At 36.8% G+C, this 17,521-nt stretch overlaps 1 protein-coding gene across 4 annotated transcripts in view; it reads left to right on the top strand.

Annotated features, from left to right (window-relative positions):
* The window catches only part of COPG2 (COPI coat complex subunit gamma 2), a 179,904-nt gene that overhangs the window by 68,584 nt on the left and 93,799 nt on the right, over window positions 1-17,521 (top strand). For all 4 annotated transcript variants that reach the window (XM_059885668.1, XM_059885667.1, NM_001082448.1 and 1 more), the window contains 10 exon segments: window positions 2,048-2,181; window positions 2,922-2,989; window positions 5,319-5,507; window positions 11,093-11,188; window positions 11,490-11,733; window positions 13,918-13,993; window positions 14,820-14,923; window positions 15,416-15,541; window positions 16,287-16,349; window positions 17,009-17,148. In XM_059885668.1, the coding sequence (XP_059741651.1) occupies window positions 2,048-2,181; window positions 2,922-2,989; window positions 5,319-5,507; window positions 11,093-11,188; window positions 11,490-11,733; window positions 13,918-13,993; window positions 14,820-14,923; window positions 15,416-15,541; window positions 16,287-16,349; window positions 17,009-17,148 (1,240 nt within the window).

Genomic DNA, 17,521 nt, shown 5'->3' with positions numbered 1-17,521 from the left:
TGGACGTGAGTCTGAGTGAACTCCGGGAGTTGGTGATAGACAGGGAGGCCTGGCGTGCTGCGATTCATGGGGCGCAAAGAGTCGGACACGACTGAGCAACTAAACTAACCAACCCCTACTTTCCTGTTGTTTCCATTTGCATGAAATCTTTTTTCATGCCTCACTTTCAGTCTGTGTGTGTCTTTCATCCTAAAGTGAATGTCTTATAGGCAGTATGTTGTAGGTTCTTATTTTTTTATCCAAGCAGATTTGAATTTTTTATTCTAGTTATACACTACTGTTCTAAATCCAGAGTTTCTATTTGGCGCCTTTTGTTTTTCTTTTTTGATAATCTCCTTTGGGTGAAGCATGACTGTCATGCCTGTAGTTGTTAAATTCCTTTTAATTCTTTAGATATGGTTTCCTTTGCTTCTTTGAACATATTTATATTAGTTGACTTAGGGTTTTTGCCTAGTAAATCCAACATCTGGGCTCCCTTGAGTAATTTCTACTGCTTTTTTCCTGTATATATGGGCCATATCTCACTATTTCTTTGTGTGTGTCATAACATTTTTGTCAAAAACTGGATATTTAATATACTGTGGTAACTGGCAATCTTACTTCCCCCTTCTCCGTCCTTGGGGTTTGCTTGTTGTTGTTGTTTAGTGACTTTCCAGAAGTAATTCTGTGGTCCTTACTCTCTGTCATTCTTTATCCCTACTGAAGTCTCTACTTGATTAACTGAGTGTTAGGATAATAATTTCACAGATTGTTTTTTTTAATGCTTTCGACCAACATATCTCCCATCTTTTTATCAGTGGGCACTTTGTGTGTTGGAGCATGCCTTCTATGATCTGGCAGTTCATAACTCTGTCTTAGCCTTCCCTTCCTAATTGTGCAGAAACTCAAAGTCAAGTATGAGTGAGAGGCTCAAGCTCTCTCAGAATTTCCTGGGTATGTGCACAGCCTTCTAGATCCTAGGAGTATGTCAGAAGCGGGTGTCTCATTTCTTACATTTTCTTTTTAATGTTTTTTGGGCCAGTTTCTTGTTTGCCCCAACTAGAGTCACTGCCTCTGGCACTGCAGTGTTCAACAATTGCTGCTGATTTTGGGGAGACACATCTCCTGGGGATAGGACCTCCCTCACTGAATGACATCTGAGTGAGATGAGATAAAAATTAGCTTTGGGGAGTTCCTTGGCAGTCGAGTGGTTAGGACTCCATGCTACTACTACAGATGACATGGGTTCAGTCCCTGTTTAGTGAACTGAGATCCCAATGCTGTGTGGCATGTTCCCCCACTAGGGGAAAAAAAAAAAAAAAAAGGTTAGCTTCATGAATGGGGCTATTTTAGGGAGCATCAGGTCAAGTTGTGACTGTGGTCTAGGGACAGGGCTTTTGATGGTGCTCCAGATTCATCTGCCCCATTCAGTGGCTATTGGGCTGCTGGCTTTCAGAGCTAGTATGGTTCTGAGGCCCTGGTTTTCAAGGCTACCATGAAGCTGGGAAGAGGGCATGAAGTAGAGCAAGTTAAAATACCAGAATACAAGGGCCTCCCAGGTGGCGCTAGTGCTAAAGAACTGTCCTGCCAATGCATAAGAGATGCAAGACATAAGAGATGCAGATTCAATCCCTGGTTTGGGAAGATCCCCTGGAGGAGGACATGACTACCCACTCCAGTATTCTTGCCTGGAGAATTGCATGGACAGAGGAGCCTGGCAGGCTGCGGTCCATAGGGTGGCAAAGAGTTGGCCACGACTGAAGTGACTTAGCACAGATAGCAAACAAAATACCAGAAAGCTTACTGGTCTCATGAAAATCCAGCAATTCATCTTGAATAAATATTTCTAGGATTGTTGCAAGCCTTTGGCTATTTTCTAAAGTACTGAAAAAGTTGATTTTGAAATTTACACTAGTATTCTCATTGGTTTTATGGAGTGGTGGATTTTTAGAGGTCCTTCGTTCATATTTCCAAAGTGCTTCTCATTCTGTCTGTGCTTTTAACCACTGTGCACATTGCCTCTGTTCTTTATGATGTCTAATTATGCCCCATGTCTATTTACTGTTAGCCATGAAAGTCCAGTCTTTGATTTCATTGAGAGCTGCTTGCGAAATAAACATGAAATGGTCATTTATGAAGCTGCTTCAGCTATCATCCATCTTCCTAACTGTACTGCAAGGGAGTTGGCACCTGCTGTTTCAGGTTGGTTGTATATTTGATAACTGGCTTTAGTTTATAGTCTTATTTTTTTTAAGTTCCATAGGTCTGCAGAATAGGTATTTTTGAACCTTAGCTCTGTATATATATATATAGCCTTTCCATTTTGATATGCAGATTATTTTGGTACTTTAATTATAGTTGTACTTTCATATCCTTGGTTCTACATCCTATTGATTCAACCAGATTGATTCATGGTTGATTGAATCCTTAGATGTGGGACCTGCAGATACCAAGGGCTGAATGTACTACACGATTTCCTATAAGGTTCTTTAGCATCCCCAGATTTGGGTATCTGCCAGGGGTCCCAGCAGATGTGGAAGGGTGACTATACTTCTCTTTCTGAAGTTATTTCCTAATATTCAGAACATTTAAGATTTTACTTAGAAAAAAGTAAAAAACAAGTAAATTAAGTTTTCTTTCATGTTTAAAAAGCCCATTTTCTCTTATAACTATAAATATTCCTATTCTTTAAGTTCAGATATTAATGGGTATATTAATTTTTTAGGAAAAAGAATAAACTTTGTTTCCTATATTTAAAGTTTTTATAACTCAACAAAAAGTACTTTTTCTAGTTTTGATGGTATATTTTTCTGTGAATTTTTGATGCTATGATCTAATTTCCTTATGTGTATTTTTAATATGATTCTTCATGTGCTATATTTTCAGAAATATGCTAAATGTTGAAATGAGCTATATTAACAGTGACCCTTTTTCTTTCCTAGTTCTTCAGCTTTTCTGTAGTTCTCCTAAGCCAGCTTTGAGATATGCAGCTGTGAGGACCTTGAACAAGGTAGGGGTTCCTTTTCTAACTATTGTTTTGTATCAGTGTTTGATTCAGAAACATTAAATTGAAGCATTTGGCTTTCTGTCCAAAGTTAGTAGATATGATTTATGGGCTTCACTTCGTAGTACCTCACTTGCATTTGTGGCCTTACATATGGCCATAGGTAGTATTATTCAATTAAGGATTATAATTCATTTCTGACTTTAAGCATTTTACATTCAAGAGCCATACTATCCAATATGACAGACATTAGCCATAAGTGGCTGTTTCCATTTAAGTTAATTATAATTAAATAAAAATTTAAAAATTCAGTTCCTCAGTCATTGTAGTCACACATCATGTGCTCAATACCCATGTGTTGTTATTGACTATCATATTAGACACTGCATATATAAAATATTTCCATCACTGCAGAAAGTTCTCTTGGACAAGACTGGTCTATAGCAACACTATCCAGTAGAAACACTTACATAAGTCACTTGTGTAATTTTACATTTTATTGTAGCCACATTAAGTTTTTTTATGATGAGATTGATTTTAATAATACATCTTATTTACCATCATGTTTAAAAAATATAATTTTATACTGATTGTGTATTGATACGTTTTTACCTTCTAGCTTTTCATACTAAGTCTTTGATATTTAGTTTATTTTGTATTTACAGCATACCTCAATTTGGAATAGTCATATTTCAAATGCTTAGTAGTCATCTGTGGTTATTGGCTACCATATTGGACAGTGTAAATCTGGAGGATACAGTGCAAAGCACAGAATGAATTAAATAACTATAAAAATTTTAAATGAAAGTTTAATATTATAGAAGACTGATCTAATGTAGTTACATACATTATTACACTAGATTACAGTAGATTATAAATTAATTGTATGAACAGTTGGAGAAGAGAGAAATTAGAGCAGCCAAGGAAGAAGCTTTTATAGAACAATATGAATTGTATTTTGAAGAGTTGATATAGGTGTACATTTCTTCATCTATAATCTTGCAGCCAAATGTATCTGAGAACTCACCAATTTTTGAATTTTAGAGAGGTAATATCATGCCATCTCTTAAATTAGTACTAACTAACCCCTTTGTGCCTGGAGCAATTAGACACAGACACGTTAATATTTCTGCTTTATATATATGACTGTCCTCACTAACTGGAATAAATTAATACTTCAGTTCAGTTCAGTTGCTCAGTCGTGTCCGACTCTTTGCGACCCCATGAACTGCAGCACGCCAGGCCTCCCTGTCCATCACCAACTCCCGGAGTTCACTCAAACTCACGTCCATCGAGTTGGTGATGCCATCCAGCCATCTCATCCTCTGTCATCCCCTTCTCCTCCTGCCCCCAATCCCTCCCAGAATCAGAGTCTTTTCCAATGAGTCAACTCTTCGCATGAGGTGGCCAAAATACTGGAGTTTCAGCTTTAGCATCATTCCTTCCAAAGAACACCCAGGACTGATCTCCTTTAGAATGGACTGGTTGGATCTCCTTGCAGTCCAAGGGACTCTCAAGAGTCTTCTCCAACACCACAGTTCAAAAGCATCAATTCTTTGGCACTCAGCCTTCTTCACAGTCCAACTCTCACATCCATACATGACCGCTGGAAAAACCATAGCCTTGACTAGACGTACCTTTGTTGGCAAAGTAATGTCTCTGCTTTTGAATATGCTATCTAGGTTAGTCTTACATTAGTTTGGGTCATGTTATGCTGTGAAGTGAATTTTGATGCCAGTACTTTGCTGAGTTTTCAAAATTTTAGCATTGTATGGTAAAGGATTCTATACCAGTACTGGGTTAGGCAGAGAGCTGAACATCATCAATAAAAGCAAAGAATCAGGTCAATGACAGACATGTTTTAGTGGCCATGTCCAATCCAATTTGGCTGGAGTTTGCTTGCTTAAATACCACAAGTGTTGTAAGTGATACTAAGTTTAAATATGTTTGAGCAATGTTTATCATTCTAGTTCCTACTCTCAGAGATCCTAACATCTAGTAGAATAGATAACTATGAACACATGTACTACGAGGAGAAACAGTCCAACTGTAGTAAAAGATAGACTATGATATTGTTATAAAGGTTATAGAAACCTGTGAAGATAAAGTTCTATGCAGTACTTTAACTAGCAGTTAATCATTTATCAAATAATATAGCATACTTTATTAATCCGAAGCATTCATCTTGAAATACTTATTTTTTAACTTATGCTGTTTCATTTAGATTTTTTAAAGCCATTTACATTAAATAAAATTCATATTTTCCTTTTATTTTTTAAAATTCTGGTCTTTGTTAGTAGCAGTTTGCTTAATTTTTTTCTTGCCCTTCGACAAGGTGGCAATGAAGCACCCCTCTGCTGTTACTGCCTGCAATCTGGACCTAGAAAACTTGATCACGGACTCAAACAGAAGCATTGCTACCCTGGCCATTACTACGCTTCTCAAAACAGGAAGTGAGAGCAGTGTGGACAGGCTCATGAAGCAGATATCATCCTTTGTGTCTGAAATCTCAGATGAGTTCAAGGTAGGAGTTTAAATATGACCATGTTTTCTCCCAGTCTCTGGCTTACCATAACATTTCTGTTCTTAATAGTGTCTTTTGATGAACAAAAGTTTTAAGTTTCATGAAGTCTAATTTATTAATTTTTTTCTTTCCCAGTTATTGCTTTCTGTGTCCTCAAAAACGTTTTTCTAAGTCTTCAAGATACTTTGCCATGTTTTATTGTGAATGTTTTACAGTTTTAGCTTTTACATTTTGGTCTGTGATCCAACTTGAATTAATATTTGTGTGTAAGTTCAGGTTTTTTTCCATTGTGATTTCCAGTTATTCCAGCATAATTTAAAACATTTCTCTTTCCCCACTGGAGTGCTTGACATCTTTGTCTACAAAGCAGATACACATATAACTGCAGGTATGTTTCTGGGATGCTTATCACATTCTGTGGAACTATTTGTTGGTCCTATGCCAGTATCAGACTATATCAATTAATGTAGCTTCATGGTACCTCTTAAATGTGTGGTCTACCAACTTTTTCATTTTTTGTAATATTTTATTCCTTTGCTTTCCATATAAAATTTACAATCAGATTATAATTTCTGTAAAACAAAGCCTTCTAGGATTATGATTGGAGTTGTGTTAAATCTATAATCAATTTGGGGAAAGCTAACAGCTTAATAATTATTCTTCAGTTCATGAATATGGCAAATCGCTCCCTTTATTTAGGTCTTCTTTAATTTATCTGAGCAATGTTTCATAGCATTTACTCTAGAGGTATTGCACATCTTTTGTTAAGTTAATATCTAAATATTTTATGCTTTTAAAAATCCATTTTATTAACATTTCTATTTCATTGTTTCTACTACTATTATATTAATAATACTTTTTTTTTAACTTTCCCATAACTCAATATTCTTGCTAAGTTCCCTTTTTTTTGAGTTCCCTTATTAGTTCTAGTAGTTATATACATCCCTTAGGATTGTTTTATGTAAATAATCATGTTATTGTGAATAGATACTTCATTTCCAATTCAAGTACCTTTCCTTTTTTTCCTTGTCCTATTAAAATGGCTAGGACTTCCAATACAGTGTTGAGTAGAACTGGTGAGAATGTGTCAAAGAAAATCAAAGAAGCAATAAATTTTAGTTAGATGAATTAAAGTTAAAAGATTTTATTCCTTCATTTTTATTTAATTCTCAGTCAAGAGGTATAACTGACCCTATTTACTCTCTTCTCGTATTTACCTACTTTTAAAAAACCAACTTAGCCTGTGTATTCAAGTAGACATTTTGAATCTTTGGGAAACTGGGAGGTTATGAAGTTCCTTTTGTACTGTAGTTTATTGAATGCATCTCCTATGTGTGAACGTTTGGATACTTTGCAGTATTCTGTGATTACAGATAATGCTGCAGTGGACAACCTTATATCTATGTTTTCTTGAAATTTGGTGGTGTGTCCTGAGGGTAAATTTCTAGAAGTTCATATGCTAGGCTGAAGAGTAGGTAAGTATGTAGTTTTAGAGAATGTTAAATTCTACCAGCCTGTTTCCCCATACCCTCACCAGTAGAGTACATATATTGTATTTTGAAGTTTTTCCAACCAGATGGACTAGAAAGGGTATCTCAGTGTAGTTTTAACTTGAATTTCTCTTATTATGAGGGAACGTAAACATCCTTTCATATTTTTAAAGATCATTTAATTTCTTTTTGAATATTGTCTGCTCATGTCTTTTTCTAATTTTCTGTAGGGTTTTTGGTCTTTTGTTTCCTTTATTAAAGTTTTTTGTATATTAGGGATATTGGGTCTTTAACTGTGAAATGTGTTATGATGTTTTATCCCAATTTGTCATTTGTCCTTTGATTTTTCTCATGATACTTTGGTCATGCACAAGTTTTTAATTTTTATGCAAATTTGTTAATCTTTTCTTTTACTGCATTGGGCTTTTGAGTAATAACAATTCACCCGTGGAGAGGGGGAAGAATTCACCCATGTTTTCTTCTAGTATATATATAATTTCATATTAAATATATGATCTATTAGGTTTTTTTTTTAAATTTTATTTTATTTTTAAACTTTACATAATTGTATTAGTTTTGCCAAATATCAAAATGAATCCATCACAGGTATACATGTGAGAAATGGATCTTACAGTTTTCCAATGACTATCCAGTTGTCCACCACCCCCCAATTTTATTTAAAGGGCTGTCTTTGCCCTGTATCTGAGATATCACTTTTACCATATACTAAAGTTCCATATGTATTAATACTTGTGTCTGTTTGGAGGTTTTCTGTTCTATTCTGTTGTTCTCTTTATCTATTCATACATTAGTACCACACACTGTTTTAAATATTTGTATTAAATATTTTAACTAAATATTTTAAAAATTTGTATTAAATATTTAAAAAATTTGTAAGGATGTTTTAATATCTATTAGTCTTCTCTCTTGATGAAAGTGAAAGAGGAGAGTGAAAAAGTTGGCTTAAAGCTCAACATTCAGAAAACTAAGTGGGGAAACAGTGGAAACAGTGTCAGACTTTATTTTGGGGGGCTCCAAAATAACTGCAGATGGTGATTGCAGCCATGAAATTAAAAGACACTTACTCCTTGGAAGGAAAGTTATGACCAACCTAGATAGCATATTCAAAAGCAGAGACATTACTTTGCCAACAAAGGTCCGTCTAGACAAGGCTATGGTTTTTCCAGTGGTCATGTATGGATGTGAGAGTTGGACTGTGAAGAAAGCTGAGCACTGAAGAATTGATGCTTTTGAACTGTGGTGTTGGAGAAGACTCTTGAGAGTCCCTTGGACTGCAAGGAGATCCAACCAGTCCATTCTGAAGGAGATCAGCCCTGGGATTTCTTTGGAAGGAATGATGCTAAAGCTGAAACTCCAGTACTTTGGCTACCTCATGCGAAGAGTTGACTTATTGGAAAAGACCCTGATTCTGGGAGGGATTGGGGGCAGGAGGAGAAGGGGACGACAGAGGATGAGATGGCTGGATGGCATCACCGACTCGATGGACGTGAGTTTGAGTGAACTCCGGGAGTTGGTGATGGACAGGGAGGCCTGGTGTGCTGCAGTTCATAGGGTTGCAAAGAGTCGGACACGACTGAGTGACTGAACTGAACTGAGTCTCCTCTCATAGCTCTTTATTTTCCTTAGCTGTTTTTACATGCTTATATTTCTTTTGAACTTTAGTATTAGCTCATCTAGTGGCTTCGTTTAAAAAATCTTATTGGCATTTTTATTGAGATCACATTAAATTTATAAGTTTTCTTAGGGGAGAATAAATAATAATGTTGAGCTATCCTAACCAAGAACAAAGGATATTTTAAAATTTAAATCTACTTTTGTGCTTTCATGAATATTTTATGGTATTTTTATATTAGATTTGAATGTTTTAAAAATTCTTTTCTTATGTACTTTATTGTTGTTTCTATTATAAATCTTCTTTTATTCATTATATCTTCTAAAGTAGTTATTATTCATGTGTATGAGTAGTATTATTTTTGCATGTTAACTTTACAACCTGCTACCTTGCTGAATTATTTTATTGAGTTAGTTTTATCATCAATTCTCTGAAGTTTTCCACATTATTTTGTTATATCATCTATAAAGATGATTTTGTCTTTTATTTTCTAATTTTTATTCCTCAATTGTTTTCTCCTGTCTACTCACATTGGCTAATTAGTGCCAGAATAATGTCAAATAATAGTCAAGATAGTAGCACCGTTTTCTAGTTTCTGATCTTAAAGCAAATGACTCTTGGGGTTCTCTGTTAAGTAATATGCTGCCAACAGGATTGAGGGAGTATGTGTGTGTATGTGCGTAACATGAAAGTTTCCATCCATTCCTATCTTATGTTTTAAAGAATTTTTAAGGGACTTTCCTGGTCCAGTGGTTAAGAATCCACCTGCCAATGCAGGGGACATCCAGTTCCCTGGTCCAGGAACTAAGATCCCATGTGCCATGGAACAGCTAAGCCCATGTACCAAAAATACTGATGCCCATGTATTCTAGAGCCTGTGCTTTGCAGTAAGAGAAGCCACCGCCACAAGAAGCCTGCTCACTGCAACTAGCCCACACTTGCCACACCTAGAGGAAGCCCACACACAGCAATGAAGAGCCCGTGTGCCACAACAAAGACCCAGCACAGCCAAAAATAAAGAAAAAAAAGAATTTTTATTAGAAATAAGTGTTGGATTTTATCAAAGGCTTTTCAGCATCTGTGGATGTAGTTATATTCTGTCATATTCTTCTTCTTCTTAGACTCATTAATATTGATGAATTATTTTAATTTTCTAATGTCAAACCATTCTTGCATGCTTGGTATACATTCCATTTCATCATGGGATATTATTTTCTTACCGTAGGATTGGAGTCTGTTAGCCAATTATCACTTGGAATTTTTGTATCAATATTCACAAATGATTTCCATCTATAATTTTTCTTTTAGCACATATACTGTCTTTATTAGGTTTATATGTCATTGCTTCATAACAATTGTAGTTATTTCCCTTCATATTCTATGCTCTGAAACAACATACATAGATTTGGGACTGTCTGGTTATTCTCCAGTCTCCATACAATTCTCCAGTCTCCATACATTTCTTGCATTTCTGCACACCCAGCAAATTACACACTAACTGCCCTTTGTTTCCTACTTTATCAGTTTTGTTCCCTTTGTATAGTACAAAGTTTCTTCCAATCTCAAAAGATGTAAGCATCTCCCTTAAGTAGTTAAGGGCAGATTTCCATATAGCCCTAGAAGAGACAGTCAGTCCTCCCTATAGAGCAAAAAGCAAACATGCTTATTGCCCAGTGTAATAAAGATGATGTTTCCCTTCTGAATAAATGACTGGCATGCTTACTGCCCACTGTCAAATATTCAAGTTCCATATCTCAGATTCTCCTGTAATGCTGCCTACTGTGGGCTCAAGTGTTATCTGGTCCTTTTTGCCTCATCCTGTGGGTATTGGGGCTCAGAAAACTGAGCCCCAAATGCTGATACACTCGCTACTGCTTTTGCTGTGAGTAAATAACTGTCTTTCATCTCTCATTCGGGATCCTTGTGTTCTCTTCCAGAATCCATGAAATTATGGTAGTCTATACAGTTTGCAAGTAGAATAAAAGTCTCACATCCTTTTTACTTCTTGACACTGGTCTTTAAAATTGTGGTAAAAATTTCCTAGAAACCATTTTGTGAAGTAGTTCCTTGGTGACTTTCTTTGTTTCTTCTCTGGAAAGCAGTCTAAGTTTTTTTTTATCTTTACTGTTCACTTTAAAATTTTTATGTGAAAATTTTAAATGTAAAATGTTAAAATATGCTCGAAGCTTATTTTGCTTTGGAGCAAAGGGAGGGATCTCTTGAATGCACCTCACTTTTACTCTTCTTTCTATTTTCCTTTCCTCTTTGACTTTCTTTCACAAAGAACCATTATTGTCATTTTAGTTAATTATGGTGCCTTCTTGGCTTGTGGTAAATAAGAGGGAATGTATGCTTAAGTAGCTAAAGTTCTGAAGACGAACGCCCTTTCTGTGTTTTTCTCTAGGTGGTAGCTGTACAGCCATTATACAAGGGGCATGTCCTTTTTGTTTGTTTTTCTACAGGTCGTGGTTGTACAGGCAATTAGTGCTCTCTGCCAGAAATACCCTCGAAAGCACAGCGTCATGATGACTTTCCTCTCCAACATGCTCCGAGACGATGTAGGTGGACTGCTTTGTAATTGTGGGAAGTTGCTCGCTTCAGTTCTTATACCCTAGTGTTTAAAGCGGCTTTCCTTATCATCTCAGCATGCCTATCAAATAATATTCTCAATTCTAGCTTCTGTTTTATTGCTAAACATATTATTGCTTTTGACTTTCCCACTTGGAGGGAAAAAACATTTTTGTTTCTTTCAGAAGGGAAGGGAAATGAAATTTGAATGTTACATCATAAGCCTTGGAGTAAAATAATTTTTCCAAAAAGTGCCCTCAGAGTGAATGGCAGTTTTTCTTCTTTTGCCAGGGAGGCTTTGAATATAAGCGGGCCATCGTGGACTGCATAATCCACATTGTAGAAGAGAACCCTGAAAGTAAAGAGGCAGGTCTAGCCCACCTCTGTGAATTCATCGAGGACTGTGAACACACTGTTCTGGCTACAAAGATCCTACACTTGTTGGGCAAAGAGGGCCCCAGAACACCTGTCCCCTCCAAGTATATCCGCTTTATTTTTAATAGGGTTGTCCTGGAGAATGAGGCCGTCAGAGCTGGTGAGTAATTGGAGCACTGATGATGAGCATAACTGGTAGTCTTGGGAAATACTTAACTCAAGGGGGTGGTAATGAAATTGGAAAATGACATTGCAATGTCTGTTTGGTGGTGGGATCTTGGAGCATACTTAGGCCTCAGATATACAGCTTTCTCTTTGTATTCCAATTTCTATCCTGATTTCAGCCTTGTATCAGAGACAAATAACCCTTGACCTTCAAATTGACAGAAGACTTTGATGGTGTCATCCTTTTTTTCAGCTAAGGCCTCAAGTATGAATGTCTTTGAAATTTGTCTCCCACTGTAGCTTGTAAGTGGCTTTTTGAACAGATCTTAGGAATTTTTTTACTTCCTTCTCTCTAATTGTTCCTTCTCCTTAGCATGTGAACTGGTCCAAATCTCTCCTGTTAAAACTACAGGCCTTCATTTGATTCATTGTCTCTCACTAGGTACTGACCATATTTCCTGTTACAGAACCTTGAAGCAGCCATTACCAGCTGCCTCTCTGAACTTACTTTCCATTTTCTATTCAGTTCCCTATAATCTTGCTCTCTCCCTTAAAAATCTTCTGAAGCAATTTTTTTTTTAAATCCTTAAAAGCTAGCTAGAAAATCAAGTTAGACACTTTAATGTTCTTATCCTTATTCACCTCAGTCAATCTGATGGGCTGTTGACTAAATACTTCATGAAACTCTCTTCCCTTGGTTTCCACAAATAGCCTGCATCTTTCTACCATTCCTCAGTCTTCTTTACAGAGCTTCTCTTCCATTCCTTAAAATGTTAGTTTTCTTTAGGGGGTTGTCTTCTCAACATCCACATTCTTGTGATCATTTTCAGAGTTCTGCTGATATGCTGTGGCATTGTAGTCATGTCTCTCTCCTGAACTTGTATGTTTAGCTGTCCCAGGCACTTCAAATTCACCTTGAAATTCAAACTATCCCAAAAGAAATCCTTATCTATACTGTCCACTCAGTTGCAAGACTAGAACCTTATTCCATTGTTTTTTAACTCTCATCTACCTTCTGGCAAAGTTCTGTCCGTTCTGTCCCCTCAATATGTATTTCTTCATTCTCTTTTATTCTCAGTTTTTCTGAGGGCTTTGCTAGGCTCCCATCCATTTCAGATGTCTGGTTAGTCCAGCTGCTTGTACGCTCACCCACATCCAGTATATTCTCCACTCTGCTACCAGAATGGACGTTGCATACAAAATCTGCTCACAAATTTAGTGTAGCACACCCTGCTGCAGATACACAGATTCATCCTGCATTTAACTCCTGTTAATAATAATTTTGAGGTTACACTGGAACCTATTTTTGTTTTGTGTCTAATCTCTCACTTGTCTCCTCCTGCTCTCCAGTGCAGGTCCGGTGCTTCAGCCTTACTCAGCTGCATCCAGTCCCAGAATCATTCCACACTTCATTCTCTGTCCTGAGAGCCTTGCTACTTTTTACTTCTCTTTCCCTCAAATACTCTTTTCCTGCCTTTTCCTCTGGCTAATTCTACTTGTTCTGCAAGCTTTAGTGCAGGTAGTAAGTGTGAGCTCTTTGTCTGTCTTCTCCATTTTTGACTTAATGTTCCTTTCTCTGCTCATATAGTATCCAGGATATGGTTCTACTATGGATTTAATATGTTGTAACTATCTATTTACACCTGTCTTTCCCACTAAACTACAACTCCTTGAGGTCAGGGGCTACATCTTTTATCTTTATACCTTCAGCACTTAGCACAACTCCTGACAAAAGTTAAGTAAGGAATAAATCTTTGTTGATACAGTGAATTTTAATAATAGAGTTTTGGGTGTTTTTCCCCTATGTGTGGGGCTGGTTGTTTGAGGTTTGTTTTGTTCTTTAGTCACTAAGTTGTGTCCCACTCTTTTGCGACCCCATGGGCTGTAATCCACCAGGCTCCTTGTAAGGAGTCAGACTGAAGAATAGCTCATATAAAAAATACATATGATCCTTTATCCTCAATGCATAGAGAGTTTTCTTATTCAGAGCTCTCTTGGACCCACTTTCTATTTCTATTTATGCTTCAATGGATCAAGGAAATAAGAACAAGAAGTTCACGATTAAACAGAGTTTATTTCAACCGAACATGGGGAAACTTCTCTAATTTTTTTCTTAATAATTATTGCTTATCTCTGTGAAGTCAATATTCATGTTGTTTCATTTTATGCTCCATTATAGCTGCTGTGAGTGCTTTGGCAAAATTTGGGGCTCAGAATGAAAATCTTCTCCCAAGCATCCTAGTACTCCTACAAAGGTAACTAAAAGAATTAAAAAAAAAAAAAACAACAGAATGCCATGTGACTGAATAGATAATTCCTCATTGTACCATATCAAATGCCTATAGGGCCTAAGAGTAGAACTGATGGAGTAAGTCAGGGGCAAATGGTGTTTTCTGTACTTTTGGTAATTTTGCGTGTGCTAAGTGCATACAAAATTTGACTTCTAATTTCTCATGCATGATTTTGAGAAAGTGACTTAAATACATGTGCCTCAATTAGTATAGCAGAGGCCAACTTCAAAGAACTTCACTGTGTAGAGTTGAAAATACCAGCTTTTCACGGTCTCCTTAACTCCCTAGTTGATGAGGAAAAGACTTGCTTTAGCAAACACTCCGTGATTACATCTTGCAATTGAAGCAGAAAAATTATAAGCCAAAAGCTGGCTGGTTTAAATAAAACAAATTGCCATTTGAGTAATATCAGTGCCTGGGTTTGGAATCCTTTTTAGTATCCTTGGAAAGTCTAATATTGCCAGTTTTTAGTTTGTAGAAGTCTAAATCTTTACCAAGGTCATGTGGTTGCAGATCAAAGAACAGACTCCAAACTGCTATCTTATCTACTGTGTTCTTCATCATTTTAATGCCTACTTATGTAGTGCTTCTGATTCATAATGATACCATTTCTTTACCAATTCAGAATACCCAGGATGTATGGAGATTTTAGGAGCCACTGTTGGCTGTGGTTGAGCTCTTGTATTACGGTAGTATCAGATGGCCTGGATCGTGTCTGTCAGGCATAGTGGTAAAGCTCTGGATATCTTTTAGAGTGCTATGACATGCCTATTCTGTATCCCCTGGACAGGTGTATGATGGATACTGATGATGAGGTACGGGATAGAGCTACCTTCTATCTGAATGTGCTGCAGCAGAGGCAGATGGCTCTGAATGCTACATATATCTTCAATGGTCAGTGAGAGCCAAGAATGGAGACAAATATACTTTTGTTCTACAAGTGGTGTCTTGGAAGCATATCTCATGATTTGCATATGAGCTGGCTTCACTAGGCAGAATGCTTGGTTTCTGTCTCAGAATGCACTTCCATTTCTAGAGAAACCTAAAAGTATGTAAAAGTCCGAAGAATATTGCTTGTTCCTGGTTCTCTCTGAGCTCCCTCTTGGATGGGTTTACCTTTTTCCCTTTTCTTATGCTATCTTTGTTTCCACATGGCTCTGTTGCTTTGTTTTCTGGAAGATACTTCCATTTTGTTGCAAATATGTATGCTCAGCTCCTGTGCTTCCTCAGATGGAATTATAAGTGCCTATATTCTTTAATAATTTAGCTTATAAACCTGTGGTTATAGTTTTATTTAGAAAGCTTAAATAAATATTACAAATCTGGGCCTGTCTGGGTCCTAGGATTGGCAAGAAATTCTAGTGCTGAGAGTTTTCTATTTCATAGGTCTAACAGTCTCTGTACCAGGGATGGAAAAAGCCTTACACCAGTACACGCTGGAGCCTTCAGAAAAGCCCTTTGATATGAAATCTATTCCTCTTGCTACGGCTCCTGTCTTTGAACAGAAAGCAGGTAATGAGAACACTTTGTTTTTAAACTGTTCATAGTTTCACACCAAGAAAATACACTGTTGGCATATTTTTTCTAATATTCTTTTAATGGTCACTCCTTCTAAATCTTATAGAACTAAGATGAATGATATTTTTAAAGTTAGGGTTTTAAAATTTTTTCCGTATTTTCCCATGAAAGCAAGAATATGAAGTGTGACATAGAATGAAAGATTCTTCTAATGCTGAGTGTTAGAGCTTTTGAAGTTAGTTGTCAGTGTTTCAGAGCTGTAGTGGTGTTGTCACCTCCTATTTTTGTTTTGTGATCTTGATTAACTTCTTAGTTAATTTTTCTTTTGGAGGCTTAAAAAATAAATGGACAAAGCGTATAGTGGTTCGAACCAAAAATGAAAGATCTTACACCCTCAACATTTTCAGTTTGTTGTTGTTGATACTACATAAGTAGTTTTTCCTATCTGAATAACGAGATTTGTTTTTATAAACCGTTCCTTCTTTTAAGAGTAATTTTTAAAAATATTCTGGTCCATAAAAGCAAATTCTGTATTTTTAGAACTTGCTTTATTTCATGAAGTACGTTCACTAAATATACTTTGAGTGTCTCTCCAAAAAGGGTGACAAAGAACCTCCTGGTATGATTTAGCAATAGCTCTTATATATCTGCTGCAAGTTTTGTCGTCATCTCCTGTATGCATGTTTGACTTGATAGTGGGAGGGAAAGCTCACTTAACTGCTCATCCCTGTCTCTGTAGAAATCACACTGGTGTCCACTAAGCCCGAGAAGCTGGCTCCTTCCAGGCAAGACATTTTCCAAGGTATGATGATTTGATGTGTAGAGGAAGTAGCCCAGCTCCCTAGGCATTGTAACTATAATGAAGGCCCCCACTTTTTATTCAATTTTATTAGTTCTCAGTATGGGAAATCTTTATATGACTGAATATAATTTATTGTCATAGCTTCCTGTTGTTAGGACTACTGGAATCTGTGGGAGTTGGCAATTTCCAGTTGTCAGCTTACTGAGAATGTTGTTCTTACCCTGTATCTTGGTTAACGGGACTCAAATCAGATGAAATTAGGAATTGAGTTTCTTTTTTATTTTTTGCTTTTAGTAATTAACTGTGAAGTGAAGTGAGAGTCGCTCAGTTGTGTCTGACTCTTTGCGACCCCCTGGACTATACAGTCCATGGTATTTTCCAGGCCAGGATACTGGAGTGGATGGCCTTTCCCTTCTTCAGGGGATCGTCCCAACCCAGGGATTGAACCCATGTCTTCCAAATTGCAGGCAGATTCTTTAGCACAGCTGAGCCACCAGGGAAGCCCAATTAACAGTATAAACTCTTACTTAAAAGATTACTTCACTAAAGCTTGGGGACACATTATTAATTGAGTGTTCTTAAAACATTTTAGCTACCCAGAGTAATATCTTCCCTTGTCTTATTTTGCTTCCTTCTTTTCTTTCCTTTTTTCTTGATAGAGCAACTGGCTGCCATTCCTGAGTTTATGAATCTAGGACCCTTGTTCAAGTCTTCTGAGCCTGTTCAACTTACAGAAGCAGAGACAGAATATTTTGTTCGTTGTGTCAAGCACATGTTTACCAATCACATTGTGTTCCAGGTGAGAGAAGTGTCATAACTGGCTCTGGTAAGGGATTTAGTATTAATTCTCCTTTAGTTTAGAATACACAGAAGAACTGTACAAAAAAGATCTTCCTGACCCAGTTAATCACGATGGTGTGATCACTCACCTAGAGCCAGACATCCTGGAATGTGAAGTCAAGTGGGCCTTAGAAAGCATCACTATGAACAAAGCTAGTGGAGGTGATGGAATTCCAGTTGAGCTATTTCAAATCCTGAAAGATGATGCTGTGAAAGTCCTGCACTCAATATACCAGCAAATTTGGAAAACTCAGCAGTGGCCACAGGACTGGAAAAGGTCAGTTTTCATTCCAGTACCTAAGAAAGGCAATGAATGCCAAAGAATGCTCAAA

The sequence above is a fragment of the Bos taurus genome, chromosome 4 (genome assembly GCF_002263795.3).
Source record: "Bos taurus isolate L1 Dominette 01449 registration number 42190680 breed Hereford chromosome 4, ARS-UCD2.0, whole genome shotgun sequence".
NCBI classification, from domain to species: domain Eukaryota; kingdom Metazoa; phylum Chordata; class Mammalia; order Artiodactyla; family Bovidae; genus Bos; species Bos taurus.
This window is presented reverse-complemented; position numbering and strand designations above follow the sequence as displayed.